The sequence below is a fragment of the Dama dama genome, chromosome 9, assembly GCF_033118175.1.
Source record: "Dama dama isolate Ldn47 chromosome 9, ASM3311817v1, whole genome shotgun sequence".
Taxonomy (NCBI): Eukaryota; Metazoa; Chordata; class Mammalia; order Artiodactyla; family Cervidae; genus Dama; species Dama dama.
The window spans coordinates 109,360,574-109,377,086 of NC_083689.1; the positions used below are offsets into that span (position 1 = coordinate 109,360,574).

The following is a 16,513-nucleotide window of genomic DNA, read 5'->3' on the forward strand; positions in this document are numbered from 1 at the left end:
CAAATCATCAACAAAATTCACAAAACTGTGTAAGTATATGGATTTATGTTATAGAAGATGATAATTCAAAATGAGTTTTACTTTAAGTTTCCAAATACATATGCATGTCAGAGAAAATGGCTAGAATTGGTGTAAGGAGCCTTACAAACACTTTAAGTCTCAAGTGGCCAGCCTAAGGCTGAAAATACAGTGTGGGTTGAATTTATTACTAGACATGTCTTTTCTACACAGGCACTGGTAGAGCAGATTTTCATAACTTCCTGTCATTGTTTATACTTAGCTCGCGGGGAAGATGGTAGATATCGTTGATTAATCACATAGAAAACAAACAGGGATGCTCTTTTCCATGTTGCCACTTCAGCAAATGGAGAAGTAAGGAGGGATAAAGAGGCTTCATGAGACCCATGGTGATTCTGAGAGTCACCGGCTGACCAAAAGCAAGGGCTCAATGTGTGAGGAGTGGGATGAAATCTGGAAGCAACCTGGAAACAGTCACTAAGAAATTAAGCTGGAAATAGGGAAGTCAAGCTTAATGAAAGGACAGAGCCTTCAGTCTCAACCAAGAGCAATGTTGCCCCTTGAGGCACTCTTGGTTGTCAAGACTCACAGTGGATGAGGGATGGGGCTGCTGTTGGTATCTAGAGCTTGCAGACCAGGGGTGCTACCAAACAGGTTTCAAACGCACAAAATGCCCCCATATTAAATAGTTCTCCAGCCCCCAGTATTAAAAGTCTGACTGTGGTAGAAACCCTGCTGTAGACCGTTGTGATGTGAACTCAGTGAGATGGAGACCATGGTATATGGGAAGAAGGGACTGTATTTACTAATTAAGGCATTTGAGCAATTCAAGAATTTATAGATGATACACTGTTACTTTCTCTGGACTTTTTTGAAGTATAATTGATTTACAATATTGTGTTAATTTCAGGTTCACATCCAAGTGTTTCAATTACATGTATATATATATGTGTATATGTGTGCGTATTTGTATATATATTTAATTATTTTTCATTATAGATTATTACTTTAAGATACTGACCACAGTTCCCTGTGCTAAACAGTAAATCCTTGTTGCTTATGTATTTTATATATAGTAGTTTCTGTCTGCTACACCCATATTCCTAATATATCCCTCCCCCGTCCCTTTCCCTTTTGGTGACCGTAAGTTTCTTTTCTATGTCTGTGAGTCTATTTCTGTTTTGTATATAGACACATTTGTATTTTTTTAAGTATAGTTCATTTGCAATGCTGGGTTAGTTTCAAGTGTACAGTGAAGTGAATCAGTTACACACACACATACATGCACTCGTTTTTAAGGCTCCTTTCCCAAATAGGTCAGTACAGAGTATCGAGTAACGTTCCTTGTTCCATACAGTAGGTCCTTATCCCTTGGCGGCACTCGTGGTAAAGAACCTGGCCACCAATGCAGGAGACACAAGAGACAGGGTTCCATCCCTGGCCTGGGAAGACCCCCTGGACCAGGGCATGGCAATCCACTCCAGTATTCTTGCCTGGAGAATCGGCAGGGTGGCGATATACAGCCTTGACGTACTTCTTTCACAGTTTGGAGCCAGTCCATTGTTCCATGTGCAGTTCTAAGTGCTGCTTCTTGATCTGCACACAGATTTCTCAAGAGGCAAGTCAGGTGGTCTGGTATTCCCATCTCTTGAAGAATTTTCCACAGTTTGTTGTGATCCATACAGTCAAAGGCTTTGGCAATAAAGCAGTCATAGATGTTTTTTTCTGGGATTCTCTTGCTTTTTCTATGATCCAACAGATGTTGGCAATTTGATCTTTGGTTCCTCTGCCTTTTCTAAATTCAGCTTGAACATCTGGAAGTTCTCAGTTCACATACTGTTGAAGCCTGGTTTGGAAAATTTTGAGCATTACTTTGCTAGCATGCGATATGAGTGCAATTGTGTGGTAGTTTGAACATTCTTTGGCATTTCCTTTCTTTGGGATTAGAATGAAAACTGATCTTTTCCAGTTCTGTGGCCACTGTTGAGTTTTCCAAATTTGCTGGCATATTCAGTGCAGCACTTTCACAGCATCATCTTTTAGGATTTGAAATAGCTCAACTGGAATTCCATCACCTCCACTAGCTTTGTTCATAGTGATGCTTCATTTCAGCATATAAGTTTTTTACCTCCTTGGTTAAGTTTATTCCTAGGTATTTTTTAAATGTGATTTTTAATGTGAGATTTTTTTTTTAAATTTATCTTTCTGACATTTCATTCCTAATATAAATAAATACAACAGATTTCTGTATATTGATCATGTCTCTTGATGCCTTACTGACATGATCTATTAGTTCTAATAACATCTGTGTGGAGACTTCAGGGTTCTCTCTATACAGTATCAGGTCATCTGCAGATAGGATAATTTTACCTCATTCCTTTTAATTTGGATGTTTTCTTCCCTATTTGTCTGGTTGCTGTGGCTGGGACTTCCAATGCTATGCTGAATAGACATGGTGAGAGTGGGCATCTTTGTATGGTTCCTGAACTTAGCAGGAAGGCTTTCAGCTTTTCACCTTTGAGTTACCATGTTGGCTGTGAGTTTGTCATAAATGGTTTTTGTTATGTTGAGATGTGTTCCTTCTATTCCCATTTTGGTGAGAGTTTTTATCATGAGTAGATACTGAATTTTGTCAAATGCTTTTTCTTCATCTTAAGATGACTATGCGGTTTTGGTCTTTTCTTTTGTTAATGTATTGCATGAATTGATTTGTGTACATAGAACCATCCTTGTGACCTTAGAATGGATTTAACTTAATCATGGTTAATGATGCGTTTTTATGAATTGTTGGATTCAGTTTGCTTATTTTTATTGAAAATTTTGCATCTTATATTCATCAAAGATATTGGCCTACAGTTTTCTTCTTTGTAGTATGTCTGGCTTTGGTATCAGGGCGATGGTGGCTTCAAAGAATGCCTTTGAGAGTGTTCCTTTTTCTTCAGTCTTTTGGAATAGTTGAGAAGATGAGGCATAAATTCTTCTTTGTATGTTTGGTAGAATTCTCTGGCAAAGCCATTCAGTACTGGATTTTGTTTGCAAAAAAAAAAAGATTTTTTACAGATTCTATTTCAATTCTCGTGATCAGTCTGTTCAAATTATCTATTTTTTTCTTCAATTTTGGCAGTCAGTATGTTTCTTGAAACTTGTCCATTTATTTTAGTTTTTCCAATATGTTGGTTGTAACTGTTCATAGTATTCTCTTAGGATTTAAAATTTTCTCTGATATTCGTTGTTATTTCTGCTCTTTCATTTCTTATTTTGTTTATTTGGATTCTCTCTTTCCTTCTTGGTGAACCTGGATAGTGCTCTGTATAATTATTCTGTATAAATTTATTTATAAAATAAATGCTTATATTTAATAATTAATAAATAAATTTATTTATATTATAAATCTATCTATATTATAATATATTTATATTTATTTATGTTATACTTTATATTATAAATTAATAAATATATTTTATAATTAATAAATAGAAATATTTAATTTATAAATAATAACATAATATACCATTTATTATTATATAAATATTATTTATATTAAATTTAATTTCTTTATTTTATAAATAAAGTATAAATTTTGTTTATACTTATAAAAATCAGCTCTTGGTTTTATTGATCTTTCTTATTGCTTTCTATCTCTATTTTATTTTCTTTCTAATCCTTATTATTTTCTTCTTTCTGCTGAATCTGAGTTTTGGTTGTTCTCATTCTTTTAGGTGATAGGTTAGATTGTTAATCTGAGATTTTTCTTTTTCTCTTTAAATTCATATTAAGCACTTATTTTTACTTGAACTATAGTTGATTTACAATGTTGTGTTAATTTCAGGTGTATAGCAAAGTGCTTATACATATATCTGATTATAGGTGTATATATATATATATATATTTTATTGTAGTTCTTCATGCTTATTCTTTTATTGTATCTATTAATTGTACTTGTAATTGCTTTTACAATTTTTGATGGTTTTTAAAGATTTTTATTTTTTTTTAAGTGATCTTCAATCCTTTTATATGTTTGCCTTTCCTATTCTGATTTTTCCTTTTCTATAGATTCTTGTTTCTTTTCTGTATAGAGAAGAACTTTATTTCTTTTAGGGTGGGATTAGTATTGCTGAATTACTTTGATTTTTGATGGGAAAATCCCTGTGTAGACAGTGTGAGTCCAGTATTTTTGGCTTTTTCTAATTAATTATTTATCCCTCATTCTATTCTAAATGGTAATCTTTCTGAGTAGTGTATCTTAGGTTGCAAGTTTTTCTCCTTCAAGAATTTTAATATATTTTGCCACTCCCTTCTGGCCTGCAAATTTTCTTTAGAGAAATCAGAAGATAGCTTTATGGAGGTTTGCTTATAAGTCTTTTTTTTCTTGCTGCATTTGTATCCCCCTTTTAACTTTTTCATTTTAATTATGGTATGTCTTGGTTTGGGTTCACCTTGTTTGGGATCCTCTGTGCTTCCTGTACCTAGATATCTGCTTCCATCTTTATGTTTCTGATACTTATAGCCATAATTTCTTTAAATATATTTTCAGTTCTCCTTTGTCTCTCTTCTCCTTCTGAAAATGCTGTTGTGTGTAGGTTGGCATGCTTTGTGTTACCCCATAGAACTCTTATGCTATCTTCCTTTTCATCTGTCTGTCTGCTGTTCTGATTGGGTAATTTCCATTACTCTGCTTCCAGATCACTTATCCTTCTGTGTCATTTATTCTGCTATCCATTGCTTCGGAATTGGTTTTTATCTCAACAACTGAACTACCTCATTTTGATTGGTTCCTTCACAGTTCTACTTCTGTTATAGTTATCTGCATTTCTATCAATAATCTTCCTTTATTCATTAAGTATTTTTAGTACCTTCATTTTGAACTAAGGATCTAATAGACTGATGAGGTAAGTTTCATTATTTGTTCTTTCAGGGGATTTCTCTTATTCTTTTCATCTGGCGTAGTTCCTCTGCTTTTTAATTTTACTTCAGTTCCTCTGCCTCTATCAATTAGGAGCAGCATTTATCTACTGTGGTCTTGAATGGAACATCCCTGTGGCGATTGTGTGAGCCCAGTATTTTTGGCTCAAGGGCTAGTTTTTTTTTTTTTTTTTTCATTTATTTTTATTAGTTGGAGGCTAATTACTTTACAATATTGTAGTGGGTTTTGTCACACAGACATGAATCAGCCATGGATTTACAGCTATTCCCCATCCCGATCCCACCTCCCACCTCCCTCTCTACCTAATCAAGGGCCAGTTTTTGTATGGATACCAGCAACATCTTTCCTCAGAGCGCCCTGGCCGCTATCTCCTTGCTAGGGGATGGGGTTGGGTGTCTAGATCTGACACCAGAAGCGGGGTACGGCTTCTACCCCGCGGCTGTTACTGCTCTGGTGCGGGGGCGTCTGCTCCCCAGCTGTTGAAGCAGAAGCTGAGGGTGGGGTTTGCTCAGGCTCTGTTGCGCATGAGAGCACGGCCTGCCCCACAGGAGGTGACCACTGAAGCCCGCGAGGCCCCCGTGCTCAGCGAATATCCGTGCCGCCCGTGTGGGGTCCCAGCAGACAGCCCGAGGCTGCATCTTCTCCGGCGTGCTCGTCCCGGACCTCGCGCTGGGCTGTGGCCACGGGAACCGCAGGGGCTGTGCGGCTGTCGGGAGCTGGACTGCGCTGGGGCGGACCTTCCCCAGCACCGGTCCATCCCCATCAGCGCGCAGCGCGCGGAGCTCCAGGGCTCCGACCCGGGAGTGAAATGCTGCACCCTCCTGCCCAGGGCGGGTCCGGCCGAGACTTGGCACGCAGAGGTTGTTTCTGTGGCACCCCGGGTGCTGACATTGTCTGCTGCAGCTGCCCGCCCCCGCCCCCCACGCCTGCTGCTGTGTGTACGCTGCAGTGGTCTCCACGCCTCCCCGAGGACCACGCCCCGCGCCCTCTGGGCTGGCCTCTCGCTCCTAGATTGGGTCCTCTTCCCGGGTCTACCTGCCCGAGACGCAGAGCTTAGCTGCTGCGTGTCCTTTTGACGCCACTGGTGTGCAGGCTGACAAGCCCACCCCGGTCACTCAGTCACTCCCCTGTGTGAGCTGACTACGGTCTCCAGGTCTGGCCAGGATCGTACTCACGGGTTCTGGTCTGTCTGCAAGTAGGCAGCTTCTCTGCCCTGATTCCGTGCCAAGCTGCAGTCTGGAGCAGGCGGGGCTGCATTTCCCAGTCCAAGGGTTTCACCTCTTGGAATCTGGGATATGTGTCAAGGCGCCAGTCTCCCTCTGCCCTGCGAGGGCACACTCCTAAGAACAGAGTCTAGGCGTCCCCAGCCCCTCCATCTGCCCAGCGGATGGCTCAGCAGGATAGGGTACGTCCCAGGTCGAGGGTCTGCCCACGTCGACCTTCTCTCCCTTACACATCCTTCCCAGAGGACACCAGTCCCATCCTGACCCTTTTTGATTTTTTATTTTCTGTTCTACCCGGATTCATGGAGACCCATCTTGCATTTTGGTTGTATAGGAGATCTTCTGCCAGTTTCTGGACAGTGTTCTGTGAGAACGCTTCCACCTGCAGATGCATATTTGACGCGCTTGTGGGGGGAGGTGAGCCCCACATCCTCCAAGTCCGTGGTCCTTCTGGACTCCGTCCCCTTTGAATTTTTTTATATGATAACTATTTCAATTAAGAAGGTCATTCAAAATCAACTAGTGGGCAAATACAGTCATATGTCCCAGAGAGGATTTTTTTCTGGTAAAAGCAGAAGAATCAATTACTTAAATTGTAATTGTAAACATACTACAGAGTTTCCCAAATTGTTGCTGTGAATTTCCTTTTACATTATTATTAAATTACCTCTACATACCACTCTCTCCCAAACAACCACTCACTAATGTCAAAATTAGTGACATTAGTGAAATTAGTGACATCAGTGAAATTGAGTATTTGTTCTGCATATTTTCTTCCTTAAACTTTTTGTCATGCCCTACAAGCCTTGTAAATCTTATTATTTTCCTTTTTTAAATGCACTAAAAGAAGTGCTTATTTTTATGTTTCTGTTACTGAGAATTTACTATTCCTCTTTTCTCTCTCCTCCCCAATATATGTCTTTTAATTTCACACACCCTGGTGAAACTAGCTAACATTCCTATAAATATTTCATTCTCTATAAGGTAAAAGGCCTATGAGGTAGTTTGTGTGATAAAGAAGTTGCTTTAGTAGTTGCTAACAGAAATCCTTTAGAGAATTTATAATAAATGAATGCAGGAAGACTTAAGTTTGTTGTTTCAAAATTAAAGTCTGCAAAGAGTATGGAGTAGCATAGAAAAGTGGCTAAGATGGAAATGCTGAGCTAAGATAGGTTAACACTTCCAGATAGTAGACTCAAAGATAAATGAGAGTTGTGAGAGATGTAAAGGGAAGTAGCCGTGGAGTACCTTTCTTGTTCTCCTCCTCTTTCTCCAAGTGGGAAGACTAGGAAAATGAACCAATAAGACCGAACAACACAAGAGGAGCCAGAATAATCCACCTGGTATACAGCCCATCCTGAAACTCACAGAGCCCGTTGTGAATGCTGAGGCAGAGTCAATATGGAGCAAACTACAAAGAGCCAGTTAAATTTGCTTAAATGAAGTACTTATTGAAAGAACTAAGGGTTTATAATGAAGACGATATTGTTCAGTCACTAAGTCATGTCTGATTCTTTGCCAAACCATGAGCTGCAGGATGCCAGGCTTCCCTGTCCTTCACTACCTCCCAGAGCCTGCTCAAACCCATGTCCATTGTGTCAATGATGCCATCCAACGATCGCATCCTCTGTCGCCCCCTTCTCCTTCTGCCCTCAGTCTTTCCCAGCACCAGGGTCTTTTGTAATGAGTTGGGTCTTTGCATCAGGTGGCCAAACTATTGGAGCTTCAGCTTCAGCATCAGTCCTTCCAATGAGTATTCAGGGTTGATTTCCTTTAGGATTGATTGGTTTGATCTCTTTGCAGTCCAAGGGACTCTTAAGAGTCTTCTCCAACACCACCATTCAAAAGCATCAATTCTTCAGTGCTCAACCTTCTTTACGGTGCAACTCTCACACCCATACATGACTACTGGAAAAAACCATAGCTTTGACTATATGGACCTTTGTTGGCAAAAAGATGTCTCTGCTTTTTAATATGCTATCTAGGTTTGTCATCAAGATTGCTGGGAGAAATGTCAATAACCTCAGATACGCAGATGACACCACCCTTATGGAAGAAAGTGAAGAAGAACTAAAGAGCTTCTTGATGAAAGTGAAAGAGGAGAGTGAAAAAGTTGGCTTAAAGCTCAACATTCAGAAAACTAAGATCATGGCATCTGGTCCCATCACTCCATGGCAAATAGATGGGGAAGCAATGGAAACAGTGAGAGACTTTTATTTTGTGGGGCTCCAAAATCACTGCAGATGGTGACCGCAGTCATGAAACTAAAAGACAGTTGCTCCTTGGAAGAAAAGTTATGACCAACCTAGACAGCATATTAAAAAGCAGAGACATTACTTTGCCAACAAAGGTCCGTCTAGTCAAAGCTATGGCTTTTCCAGTTGTCATATATGGATGTGCGAGTTGGACTGTAAAGAAAGCTGAGTGCTGAAGAATTGATGCTTTTGAACTGTGGTGTTGGAGAAGACTCTTGAGAGTCCCTTGGACTGCAAGGAGATCCAACCAGTCCATCCTAAAGGAGATTAGTCCTGGGTGTTCACTGGAAGGACTGATGCTGAAGCTGAAACTCCAATACTTTGGCCACCTGATGAGAAGAGCTGACTCATTTGAAAAGACCCTGATGCTGGGAAAGATTGAAGGTGGGAGGAGAAGGGGACGACAGGATGAGATGGTTGGATGGCATCACCAACTCAATAGACATGGGTTTGAGTAAACTCCGGGAGTGGGTGATGGACAGGGAGGCCTGGAGTGCTGCGGTTCATGGGGTCACAAAGAGTCAGACACAACTGGGCGACGAAGCACACAGCATCAGCAATCTGGTCAAGAATAAGTGTAGCAAAAGTTTCTTTTTAAGTAACTTACATTAACTTAAAAGGGAAAGCTAGAAGAGAAAAAAAAAAAAAAAACAAAAAAAACAAACAAATAGAAAAGAGGACCGAACATGCATAAGAAAAGCCAGGCATAATTTCACCGTGGGCCCAGCCGGCTCTCGGCGTTGGGTACACGCGTTCTCCCCGCCTCGCCCTTCCCCCGCTCTGTGATGCTGGAGACGGCGCTAGGGCAGAGCTCCAGGGAGGGGACGGGGGCTCACTCCCGCCCTGCTCCTCCCGGCGGCCCGGGTCAGCGGCCAGCAGTCAGTCCAGTGGCCTTTTCACCCCCTGTGCCCCGGGACTGCTTTCCTGTGCCCTCAGAGGGAGCGGCAAGAGAGGGCCGGGCTCTCCTCCGAGGGCTGAGCCCCGCCGTGTGGGCCCCACTCACGCTTCCAGAGCCGGTCATCCAGCCGTCTCCCCGATCCTCTGGCTCTAGAGCTGGTAGAAGTCTCCTATTTCGTTATCACGTTTATGTTGCCTTTTCACTTTCTTAGTTCTGTAACACCTTTTAAAACAACTCCTTACGTTAAATTCTGTTAAAAATGACTAACAGGTCTCTGTTTTCCTCATTAGCTTCTGCATGAATTAAGTTGTAGATTAATCTTTTTTATGAATAACTGATGCTCAACTAGGGTCAGTCATGTGGTAAGTGTTTCACAGCTGCCAGGAGGCGCAGCCCCGAAGGTGGAGCCAGAGCAACACGCCCGGACTCTCCTCACATTCCAGGAGCAGGAGGAAACCCATGAGAGGTGTGTGCTGCTGAATTTTAAAGAATAACAAGCATAAAAAACTTAGAGAATAATTTAAGAATAAAGGTATTTACCCATCTAGCTAGGTGATTAATCACCATCCTTATACCTTTATTTATATATGTATTCTTAAATGTATATATTCTTCATTTATTTATGTGAGTGTATATGTATATTCTTTTTAAGTTTCTTTCCAAATTTCCACCACCGTGATAGAAAAAGGATTTCCTTAAAAGATATGAGTCCAGGTAAAAAGCACGCTGGAACACTAAGAGAATCGTGGACACCAGAAAGCAGCAGAACCAGGGGGAAGAGATGAAGCAGAACAGGAAAGAAGCACCCAGGCCTGCAGATCAGAAGCCTGAAGGCAGGTTAGCCCTGGCCTCAGAGCGAAGAATGGCTCAGAAATTGCTGGCACTAGGCTTCTCAAAGGTGACTGTGATACGGCAGGATCTTATACAATTCTTACAAGTAGCCATCAGATCTCCAGAATCCTTTCCCCACAACTTCCAGCCCAGTGATTCCATCTCTACAACCCAGAAGAAGGCTATTACTTTAACCAGCACTGAGGGTTTGGTGACGCTGAGCATAGTGTGGAGGAAGGACGGTGGAAATCTGAGACCTTCATCCATAGCAGTGCACGACTTCACTGAGTGTGCATTCTTAGCCGCTCAGTCGTGTCCGAGTCTTTGCAACCCCGGGGGCTGTAGCCCGCCAGGCTCCTCTGTCCATGGGATTCTCCAGGCAAGAATGCTGGAGTGGGTTGCCATCTCCTCCAGGGGATCGTCCCGACCCAGGGACTGAACGTGTCTCAGGTACTGGCAGACAGACTTTATTTCCAGTGCCACCTGGGAAGCCTGAGAGACTTCTGGGGAGAGGGTAAACAATTGGTGGAGGAAGAGTTTCGATGGGACAGGATTCTGAGAAGAGGGCTGGCTGGCCTTCAGGGAAGGGACTGAAGAGACTTCTTCCTCACACGTGAGAAAAGCAAAGCTTGATGGAAGTATTTGGAAAGGTGCCTTGGGAGGTATTATTTCTGAGAACTTACATATTCTCTGTGTGAGGAGACAAGGATGAGGAGCAACATAAGTTTAAATCAACTTTGAAGGAAATCAAAAGAACACCCTTCCCTGCATCCATTTCTACTGCACGTTATTGTTACCTTAAAGAATGATTTTATAAATTCACGTAGTGCAGGTCACAGACTTATGGCCCACGTGTCAAATTTACCCCAAAAGGATGTGATTTTTTTTTTTAATTGGCTGCCAACATTTTGAAATTCAGTAACGTATTTTAAAAAAGACTGAGGGCATTTTTTTAAAGACTAGATGATCCTACAAAATGTTTCACAGTGGAGTGAGGTGGTGGCAAGTTTCTTAGATGGAGTAGATCTTCTATAGTCGATCACTAAATACGTGACCTTTCTGACCCAGAAGCCATTTGAGTTTGACATCCTGAAAACATCTGTCTTTTGAGCATGACTAAGTCACTTGTGCAAAACTGTGGTGGGGTTATTTATCATTTTTAGAAAAGTAGTGTAAAGTATCACAAGAGCTCCACTCTGTTACTCTACCCATAGACTGGGAGTGTCAGAAGAAGTGAAACAACATTTAAAAATGTCTCCTGACAGGATGAGTCCCTCCAGTTAGGGCTTCTAAGATCATGCAAGTCCATTCTCATAACCTCACCTGGCAAAGCAAAATCACCATCACACAGAAGGCTCCCATGGTATCTCTTAGAGATTACATCATCCTGAGAGGACTGTCCCGGCCAGGTTTGTCTGTATACAGCAGCTGATTGCATTCAAGCTTCCGAGGTGGCACTAGTGGTAAAGAACCTGCCTGCCAACGCAGGAGACATAAGATACGTGGGTTCGATCCCTGGGTCGGGAAGATCCCCTAGAGGAGGGCCTGGCAACCCACTCCGGTATTCTTGTCTGGAGGATCCCATAGACAGAGTGGGCTGGCGGGCTATGGTCCATAGGGTTGCAGAGTCTGACACAACTGAAGCGACTTAATATGCACATATGCAAGCTTCTGACATGCGGTTTGACTTGGCATAGACTGACTATGAAACACAAACCCAAGCAGGGGCCTTACATGTTTTATTAGTGTAACAGTTATTATAGGAATACTGATTGATGTCCATCCCATTTTAAGAAATAGTTCTTATTTGTGACTCATTAATAATTTGCATAATCATTATATGCAATATATGATTGTATGCAATAATCATGTCTATGTAACTCTTCAGTGAATTTCAACACTCTGAGAATCATTATGTGTATGATCACGAGATAAGAGTCACTCAGCTCTAGCCACATTCTTGAAAACATTTAACTAGTAGTACAGGTCACACAAATGTGATTAAGTGCTAACTGTTCTTTTAGGACTAAGCTATGACTATTAAAGAACCTGCACCAAGATAAACTCCTTTCTAAGAAATTACATTTAATTACGAATTTTTTCCTGACCTGTAGCTTTCCTGGCCTCTTTCATGTAACGAATTTCTGGCATATGGACCTCAGTTGTAGGGGTCATTTTCTTTTCTAAGGAAACTTCTTCAGCCCTAGGGGGAAGCTCATAAGGTTTGGTTTGCTTGTGTAGCTTCTCTTCTCTTCTCTTCATTATTTCTCTGAAGCGATTTTGCTCCTGTAACTCCTTATCTTTCCGTTCTTCAGCCTCACATATCGCGTCTTCCTTCTGCCGCATCTTTTGCTCTTCCTGCCACTGTTACAGAGAGAAGGTATCGTTTACATGTGATGTCCCATGAAAAAAGCCTATCGGTTCACTCAGGGCTTCAGTCATCACACTGCGGAGCAGCAGTGGTGTGCAAGGCACCTTGGCGTCTGTCAGCAGTTTGGTGTCTGCCCTGATCCTTGCACGTCAGGGACACGTGATAAAACTCAGCCGGCTTGGCAGGGCAGTTAACCCGGCAGCTGTGTGTTTGGCTTTACTGTCAATTCTACAGACTCCACCTTCCCTCCCCCATTCAGGTTTGTAATTTTAAGCCCAGAAATTGAGCAATTATGAAAGATCGACCAGAAAAGTAGATTTACAGTCCAGAGATCTGGATTTGTATGTAGACTCGGTCATTTACTATCTTTAAAACCTTGAACAATTAACTGAATCATAAAGCTACATTCTTCTTATTGGTATATGTTTTACAGACTTGTTGTAAGGATTAAATTAACCACTGTAAGAGCATTTGTAAAGTGTGCGATATTAGTACAAAGCACTATAGTTATAGTTATTTCAAAGGAAATGTATATAGATGAATACTTTTTAAAAATATGATATTCAGAGAAGCTTCGATAAACCTCTACAAGTTAGTACTACCAGACTACTCTTTGATTAGGCCAGCCATAGATCAAACAGTTTGGACCCTATCTGTTCTCAAACATATTTTCCAGAAAGGATGGCTTTGCCTGTCTATAGAAAGACTGATGGTAGTGAATGCTTGCTGCTGCTGCTGCTGCTAAGTCACTGCTTATACCCTTGGAAGGGAGAAAAGATGATGGCCCTTAGGAGGCATTTCCTAGCCTCCTCTCTATCACTCAAAGCAGTGTCCTCTGCCTCTTCAGGCCAATGTGTTTAATCACAGAGTGATTAAAGTCTTTTGACTCTTTCAAGGGTACAGAATGATAAGGCAAAAGATTTTTATTCTGTTACTAAAATGACACTATGTATGTGTGTATATATACACATTGGCAACTTGCTATCTTCTATAGTATAGTCCAGATAATTTAGTTGAAGTGAGTGGTAAAATTATAGTTGCTGCAACTTTTTGATAATGCTTGTACATGTGATATATTGGTTAAGCATAAATGTTGTTAGCGAATAAAATAGCAATACTATAGCTCTCATTTTGTAGTTCTAGGATATCATTAAGTTTCCAAACCACAATACTTGTGGCTATTGCTACAGTGGCTTAAGTATTGGCTGTGTGAATAAATAACTATTTAGTGGGATCAGTAAATGAAATAATCACTTATTCTTTCTCAAAATATCACTAATAAAAGGAAAGTAAAAAAATCAACCATGGGAATATAAACACAATCTGAGAAATAATACACAACTGGTGATAAAATTAATTTAAACACATTCTACATAGTATTGAATCCCTATTATATTAAAAGAAAAAACAAAATATAATGATTCTACTTATATAAGTAACTCTATATAAGTAACTTATAAGTATGTAAGTAACTCTACTCCTAAAAAGAAGCAGTCATAAATGATTTGGGAAGAAATCACTGATTATATGGAGCTCAGCAGATTAAAACCTGTTCAGTAGCCTTGTTACTGCTTGTTTAACTGACACCAAAAACAGAATATTAAAGTCGTTCTAATACTTCAGGGGCAAAGAGTGGTCACTGAAAAACTGAGTCAGAATATTTTTGTTCTTTTATTAAAAATACAGAAGAAATCAGTGTTCAGTGTCCGACATTAGATTCCTATCACACACTCACAAAAATTGGTACTAATTCAGGAAACAGAATAAGGCTAGTATTTTATAAATGAAAGAAAAGCCAAAATTTCTGTAACCCAATGAAGGCACTGAGGTATACAGATAGTACAGTGAGATATAATTCAATTTGGCAAATCTCAATGAAAACTCAATCTACTTTTGAGTTCCATGATTAGTGTTTCCATCTCAGAACTACACTTTCTGATTAAAAATGCCCTTACAGAGCAAGGCTTTTGCGGCTAGTTTAAGAAAATCAAACTTACGTGATGGTCGATGATTCTTGCCAACTCTCTGTCCGCCCTGGTGAAGAAATCTGGATATGGAAACAAAGGAGCCTCTGCCACAGAAGAATATTCCCTTCAAAAGAGCAAAGAACAGATCCAGTATCAGGTACAGATACTCCTCCCCAGGATACACAGATTTGCAAATCACCATTGTTAAGCATTTTGATTCTCTATTGCTAACATGGGAGACTTACTCTGTATAGAAAATTAAATATTAGTTTTTAGTTTCTATAAACCATTTGGGTTATTCAAACTGACAATTTTGAGGGTAAGGTATGGCATACAGAATGAGTACAAGAAGATAATAAAAAGGCAACCTCTCCTAGGAGATATAAATACTTTAGCTGGTTGGTAGTGAATGAGATGCTATGAAAGGCTTCAGGAAGTCTGAAATAGACTGTGCCCACTGGGGAGATGAACATGCCCATCTCCGTACACAGCCCCATGACCCTGAAAGCTCTGGTGGAATTCTAAGCCTAAGAATTTGATCTTAGATCTACCAAAAAAAATGCTATAACGTCAATATTTCTTTCAAGCCTTTGTATGACTAAGGGTGGAACTGTAGGAGACTTTAGCAACAGTTCAGTGGAAGTGCAGGCAGTACAAAGCTGGGCCCTCGACTGGTGGAGATTTAGCATTAAACATTCCACATCATAATTATATTATTGAATTTATTATCAAGAGACTATTGTGAGTGCAGAAATATGTTATGCAACAAAATGGTGGTGAGAATATGGTTTTGAAGGAGAGAAAGTAGGTTTAAAGGAGAAGCTCTTGGGAAAGTGTCTATGAAGAGATATAGCTGGTGAAAATTTCCATATTCAAAAAGCCTGATCAGTTTTTAAGACTATAATGTCTAGTAAGCACTTTTTCAAGTTGCTGCCTCTAACCTTTGTGGCATCCTTCTCTCCTATCACTGGGTTGCTTGATGCCACACTAGACATTTCTCAAATCCTTCCACTTATCTTCATCTCCACTATTATTTTCCTTATCTAAACAATTATCTCTTACCTGGACTAAGGCCTCCTTGTTTATAATCTCTGCATCCATCATGCCTTACTCTTTTTATTCTTGTCTTGATAGAGTAGCCAGAATTTTTTTTCAAAATACAAAATGGATCACGTCAATCCCTGGCTTCAAACTCTTCGGTAAATCCCCAGTAGCTTTAGAATGAAGATTACATCTCTTGGGACTTCCTGGTGGCCCAGTGGCTAAGACTCCATGCTCCCAATGCAGGGGACCTGGGTTCAATCCCTGGCTGGGGAACTAGATCCCACATGCTGCAACGAAAAATAAGATCCTGCATGCTGCAACTAAGACCTGGCACAGCCAAATAAATAAAACTAGTTATATATTTTTTTAAAGATTGTATTTCTTGTTGAAGAAGGCTGAAATAGACTGTGCATTTGTTGCATGGCTTCTCCAGACTTACTTCTCTCCCATATTGGCCAAGGCCCATGCATTTGTAACACACGGGCTTTCTTGCAGTCACTGTGATGTGTTCTGCTCCACGCTGCCTACTGTTGTTTATTTGTGCATGCTGTCGCCCCTTTCTGCAACGTCCTTTCCCTCCTCTTCCTCTCTGCTGCAGTGCTCAGTTCAGTTCAGTCGCTCAGTCGTGTCCGACTCTTTGTGACCCCATGAACCGCAGCACATCAGGCCTCCCCAGCCATCACCAACTCCCAGAGTCCACCCAAACTCATGTCCATCGAGTCGGTGATGCCATCCAACCATCTCATCCTCTGTCGTCCCCTTCTCCTCTCACCTTCAATCTTTCCCAGCATCAGGATCTTTTCCAATGAGTCAGCTCTTCACATCAGGTGGCCAAAGTATTGGAGTTTCAGCTTCAGCATCAGTCCTCCCAGTGAACACTCAGGACTGATTTCCTTTAGGATGGACTAGTTGGATCTCCTTGCAGTGCAAGAGACTCTCAAGAGTCTTTTCCAACACCACAGTTCAAAAGCATCAATTCTTC

The 16,513-nt window shown here is 40.9% G+C and overlaps 1 protein-coding gene across 1 annotated transcript in view; it reads right to left on the minus strand.

Moving 5' to 3' along the window:
- Positions 1 to 11,991: 11,991 nt before the first annotated feature.
- TMEM232 (transmembrane protein 232) overlaps positions 11,992 to 16,513 on the minus strand; it is a 249,098-nt gene continuing 244,576 nt past the window's right edge. The window contains exons 12-13 of the mRNA XM_061149508.1: positions 14,518 to 14,611; positions 11,992 to 12,513 (exon numbers count right to left, since the gene is read on the minus strand). Coding sequence (XP_061005491.1) covers positions 12,235 to 12,513; positions 14,518 to 14,611 — 373 coding nt within the window. The 3' untranslated portion in view covers positions 11,992 to 12,234. The remainder of the gene's footprint in view (positions 12,514 to 14,517; positions 14,612 to 16,513) is intronic.